This window comes from Rhinoraja longicauda, chromosome 1 (genome assembly GCF_053455715.1).
Source record: "Rhinoraja longicauda isolate Sanriku21f chromosome 1, sRhiLon1.1, whole genome shotgun sequence".
Classification (NCBI taxonomy): Eukaryota; Metazoa; Chordata; class Chondrichthyes; order Rajiformes; family Arhynchobatidae; genus Rhinoraja; species Rhinoraja longicauda.
Genome location: NC_135953.1, coordinates 95,731,425 through 95,737,424, shown reverse-complemented (window position 1 = coordinate 95,737,424; position 6,000 = coordinate 95,731,425). Strand labels below are relative to the sequence as shown.

The 6,000-nt window shown below is 37.5% G+C and overlaps 1 protein-coding gene across 10 annotated transcripts in view; it reads right to left on the bottom strand.

Annotated features, from left to right (window-relative positions):
- Window positions 1-921: 921 nt before the first annotated feature.
- LOC144595271 (calcium/calmodulin-dependent protein kinase type II delta chain) overlaps window positions 922-6,000 on the bottom strand; it is a 225,769-nt gene continuing 220,690 nt past the window's right edge. For 6 of the 10 annotated variants that reach the window (XM_078402575.1, XM_078402598.1, XM_078402614.1 and 3 more), the window contains 5 exons: window positions 5,628-5,703; window positions 4,955-5,049; window positions 4,633-4,861; window positions 3,028-3,122; window positions 922-2,656 (listed from right to left, as the gene is read on the bottom strand). In XM_078402575.1, coding sequence (XP_078258701.1) covers window positions 3,029-3,122; window positions 4,633-4,861; window positions 4,955-5,049; window positions 5,628-5,703 — 494 coding nt within the window. In that variant the 3' untranslated portion in view covers window positions 922-2,656; window position 3,028. Of the gene's footprint in view, window positions 2,657-3,027; window positions 3,123-4,628; window positions 4,862-4,954; window positions 5,050-5,627; window positions 5,704-6,000 lie in introns of those variants that run through there. The other 4 variants (XM_078402623.1, XM_078402606.1, XM_078402644.1 and 1 more) reach the window with 2 other exon arrangements.

The following is a 6,000-nucleotide window of genomic DNA, read 5'->3' as shown; positions in this document are numbered from 1 at the left end:
CCGACCAACATGTCCGATCTACACTAGTCCCACCTGCCTACGTTTGGCCCATATCCCTCTAAACCTGTCCTTTCCGTGCATTTGTCTAATTGTTCCTTAAACATTGTGATTGTCCCTGCCTCAACTCTCTCCTCGGGCAGCTTGTTCTACACAAACACCACCCTTTGTGTGAAGACATTACCCCTCAGATTCCTATTAAATCTCTTCCCCTTCACCTTAAACCTATGTCCTCTGATCTCAATTCCCCTACTCTCGGCACGAGATTGGGCGTTTATCCGATCTATTCCTCTCATGATTTTTATACACCCCTATAAGATCACCCCTTTACTCACCCGCATTCCAAAAATAGAGTCCCAGCCTACTCAACCTCTCCCTTTTGCTCAGACCTTCAAGTCCTGGCAACATCCTCGTAAATCTTCTCTCTACCCTTTCCAACACGACATCATTCAGATAATATGGTGCCCATAACTAAACAGAATCCTCTAAATGTGGCCTCACCAACATCTTATATAACTGCACCATGACTTCCCAACTTCTATTAAAGTTTCTGTTTTAGTTTCTATATATATATAAAATATATTATATATATATATATTATATATATATATTATATATATATCACTTTTTTGCACCCTCAGATTATCCAAAAGCACTTCAAAGTCAATTGTCCTTCTGAATTTTGGCATTGTTATAAAATAGCCAATTTTCTCAGCCCATCAAAACATAGCGGGATTCCAAAAGCAGTGATATATAGAATATATCTGGCCAGAATGCAGGAAGATGCTGCTTTTCTTAAAAATAACCTCGTCAGAATATCTTACATTAACTTTGAATGCCTGAACAGAAACTCTGTTACAATATATGTTATTTTGTATTTTTGCTTTTTTTAAAAAAACCACACACTTTAGAGAGAAAAAGCAATCAGGAGAAATAATCACAAATTTATTTTCTTTTAACAGATCAATCATTTACCAGTATGGCAAGAATCCTGTACACTGTGTCCCATGATAAACAGCAGCTTTTCAGAGTGATAGAACCCAAGTATTATTTCAATTGTGGTGGAAAAAAACAATCACCGCTCTTCAGAACTGGTGTGGAAGACAGACTTGCTCTTGATGTGGTTTTAAAATGTCAAGATAATACATATAGATTTTTATACTGCAATGTTACTACAGCCAGTCACCAAGAAAATAAAGGTTTTCCCTATTTTTCCATAGAACATTGGCAGATTAATATGGTGCATAAACATACATGCTCATTTAAACACAACTTCTGAATCAATGGGTAATGGGTACACTTTATTGCCATCTATTTTACCAGCAACAGCAGCTAAGCATATCAGTTTTTGGGGTGATGAATGAACACACAAGAAATAATACAAATAAGTTTATTCTGCCTGGAATTAATCACTAAATGCGAATCATGGCCGTCAAAAATCACAGAAAACACCAATTGAGATAACATGCATTATTGTATAATCCTCTAAATATTGAACCAGCAAAGAAATGAGGAGGAAGTGCCCTTCCAAAAAGGCAATATATATTTGGTAAATGGAATCCTTACAAGAACATCTTACAAGAATACGGAAGCAGAAGCAAAAATCCATTTCACGAACTATCAATAATCACAGATGACCTCAAAAGAACAATTCCTGTGTCCTTAGGAGAAAATAAGTTAAAAATTGATACGTTTGTTCATCAGCTGCCGAGGCGAGAAAGTTCTTATATAAATGATGCATGTTAATCACAGAGGTCCACTATATTTGATGATTAAATTCAATGGACCTGTGTTTTTATTATTAAATCTGATACTATGTAACTACCAATAGCAGATTAACATGGTTCACAAAATTCTAACGCTTTTTCCACCTAAGCAATAAGCATGTGACTCGAATCACAACCTGCACATCACCATAGTAAAGCAAGCTTGATTGTCTGAAATGTATTGCACCCAAAGTGATTAAAAATGAAGTGTCAACTTGAAAATGATCCTAAATACTGACACTGATGAAATACAACAAATAAAAGGTTAGTGAAAGAACCAGCACATTAAAATTTACTTGTTTGTAAGATAATCTTCCATATGTTTCAGCTGGTAAAAAACTATGAATAAAATGGCTGTTCAGCAACTTCAGTCGGTGTTCCTTCAGGCTGATGCAGCCAGCCCTGACTGGATGACTCCAGCTTGGAAAAACTAATTTTGGAAGTAAGTAGATACGTGCCCTGCCACCTTAAGGAATCCCCTTCTATATTTATTATAAAAGTATTTCTACAGTAAGAGAATAAGACTATGTGCCACTTACACTGTTTTTATAACGATTAAGGGGTACAGTAGTTTTTAAAATACTTGAAATCCAGAAAAAAATAAGTTTTTATTTAGACGTTTACAATTATATCAAGTTAAGAAACCTGGCGTAAACAAAGAATTAAAAAGTACTCTCAACATTTTTCCTTCCTTTGGTTTCATTCTGTTTGTAACATTTCTTCCTATGAAGTGCAAACAAAAATTTACAGAATTAACAGAAAAGGACATGTCACAAGAGCATCATGCAATCAGAAACATGCGTTAAAATAGACTAGAAGTGCTGATAATATGATTGTAATCTTCCAGTCCATAATCAGTGCTGAGAATCCAGCAGTGGCACCATTTCTCTTAGCTGGAACAAAGCACAGAAATGAAATTCAATTTCCTCCCGTCCCAAAACACAGCCAAGAACCAAGATCTAAAAATGTTCAATTAGAATACTCATAACGTCAATCGGTGCAACCTCCAACACCACTTTCACATTCACAGCCAGCAAATATACCTTTCAATATCTCTTACAACAAAAGCGGCACGGTAGCGCAGCGGTAGAGTTGCTGCCTCACAGCAAATGCAGCGCCGGAGACCCGGGTTCGATCCCGACTACGGAGTTTGTACGTTCTCCCTGTGACCTGCGTGGGTTTTCTTTGAGATCTTCGGTTTCCTCCCACACTCCAAAGACGCACAGGTTTGTAGGTTAATTGGCTTGGTAAATGTAATAATTACCTTAGTGTGTGTAGGATAGCGTTAATGCGAGGGGATCACTGGTCGGCACGGACCCGGTGGGCCAAGGGGCCTGTCCTCTAAATTGTATCTCTAAACTAAATCACCAAAAAATGAACAAATAAATTTTTTTTTTTGCTTTTATCTTCTCTCAGAGTATGTTTATTACTGAATGCTTGTCTATTAAACTTGCTTGTCTACTTATGGCAGCTCGCTTGCATTTATTGTTATTTATCCTTTCCATTAATGGGAGAATTTTGCAGTCATCCTTTCAGCCCAATTGGTTACCAGTAAATATACTTTGTTTTGTAATTTGTATTTTACTTTAAATACTCTTTGCTTTTGACATGTTACAAAATAATTTTTATTTTATTTTTTAAATTGGAGGAAAAACATTCCCTGCCTTATCTTGCATTCTTTATACCTGAAGGGCATTGACCGCTGTAATGTAGGGAAACGTGGTTGCCAATGTGCAGACAGGTATCTCACAAACTTCAGTTTCAGATGCAACAAGTAATAAATAAGGTTCTCCTCTTCTCCTGCCTATTTGTACCTTAAACTTCAAACTGGATTAAACTTGGTCACATGTATAGACAATAGACAATAGGTGCAGGAGTAGGCCATTCAGCCCTTCGAGCCAGCACCGCCATTCAATGTGATCATGGCTGATCATTCTCAATCAGTACCCCGTTCCTGCTTTCTCCCCATACCCCCTGACTCCGCTATCCTTAAGAGCTCTATCTAGCTCTCTCTTGAATGTATTCAGAGAATTGGCCTCCACTGCCTTCTGAGGCACAGAATTCCACAGATTCACAACTCTCTGACTGAAAAAGTTTTTCCTCATCTCTGTTCTAAATGGCTTACCCCTTATTCTTAAACTGTGGCCCCTGGTTCTGGACTCCCCCAACATTGGGAACATGTTTCCTGCCTCTAACGTGTCCAACCCCTTAATAATCTTATACGTTTCAATAAGATCGCCTCTCATCCTTCTAAATTCCAGTGTATACAAGCCTAGTCGCTCCAGTCTTTCAACATATGACAGTCCCGCCATTCCGGGAATTAACCTAGTAAACCTACGCTGCACGCCCGCTGCACGCCCGCTGCACGCTTTCATGTAGAAAGGAACTGCACATGCTGGTTTTAACCGAAGATAGACACAAAAAGCTTAGCGGGTCAGACAGCTTCCCTGGAGAAAAGGAATAGGTGACATTTCTTTAGAAGAAGGGTCTCGATCGAAACATCACCTAGTCCTTTTCTCCAGAGATGCTGCCTGACCCACTGTGTTAAACCAGGTCACATTGGATTTGACATATTGATCCTTCAATAGTTTAAGAATTTGAATAAAGATGAGGGCCGCACATCTGAGCCAAGCCACATGTGCAAATATGAGAGGTCAACTTTCCAAAATTAAATCCAATTTACCAGTTTTGAAATTTGGCTTTAAATTTCTTCACTGTTTCAATACTTTGTACAAACTATACAATATGAGCCTGATATTGTTCAAATTTAATCTGACAAGTCTAAAACAAATCAGAAATGAACTTGCAGAATTTTATTATTGTAGAATCAACTCTTTGCATGTTTTGCTCATTTAGAAAGGCACCTTACTTGATAGGTAAAGTTGGGGATCCTGACCGATGGAAATGGACATTTTGCCACTTCCCATCCCGGCGATGCCATACTCTGGTTTCCTCGGTCTGCATGGTTTTCGGCATGCTGCAGCTATCAATGTACTGAGTGAGGCGGATGTACGCGATGCAGGCTGCATCATCGCCAATCAGGTGGACATGGGGATTCAATATGATGGTGTGAATTGGCTTCTGATTCTTAGACAATGCTGCAAAAAAAATGAAATGCATATTTAATTTAATGAAAATAATACCACAGCTTAATCCATTCGAAAATCAGAAATAACTTTCATGTTGCGTACCATTTTCAAAGTAGAATCTATGAAAGTCCATTCCTTCCACCAAGTTACCGAGTGCTTCAGGCTCAAATGCTGTGAGTCCCGGATCACAAATTTTCCTGCAAATAAAATGTATTTGCAAATGTAAAAATATATAAAGATAATTTCATTCAGCGCATATGATATACTTGGGAGAATACTAAACTGCAGTGCCAAAAAGTCAAGTTAAATAATGCATACTGACATATCAACGTTTAATAAAATATCAAAATGTAAACATTTGTTTTTGTGAAGGTGCAGAGACCCACTGGGGGGGAGGAATCGTAGATGCCATGACGTAGTGCAATAAGTCAATCAGCAACTTTTGGCACAGAAACTCCTTCTTTAAAGGTCAAAGAATCAGGAGGACATATGCAAAAGTCAGATTATGTATTCTTCATGAAACTGAACATTAAAGGAATACTTTTATGAGCATGTTACTGAAGGAATGTTTGGATACATTTCAAAGAGGTTAACAATCAATTTGCTATTCTGCACCAGTGGAGGAGGAGACCGCCTTAAGAATGAAAATTTAAAAAATATCAACTTCATTCCAAAAACAATAAAGCATAATTTCACAAAAAAAATGGAACAGTATTTCAAAATCAGCTCAAAATGAATAATTTAACTCAATATGACAAGACAAATGACTGCTTACGTGTAGGCTTCAAAATCTCCATTGTTAATGGCTTCAATCAGCTGCTCTGTAACTTTAATAATTTCCTGCTTGCGAGCTAAGAATAAACAAGACAAATAGTTATGAAAAACACTCACAGGTACTAAAAGAAGCACTAACTATTCCACTCTAACAATCAATTCACAGATCATTTCCTCTCTACTAATCTTACTTCTGTCTTGTCTTGTCTGTCCCTCATGGACACTTTCTCATAAACAGCAAGTACTTTTTTAGTTATTGCAGGAAAATTATTTGTTTCTGATTTTAATGTTAGAGAGACAGCATCAAAACAGGCCATTCAACCCACTCAGTCCACACTGACCATTGATCACACGTTCACACTTGTTCAATGTTA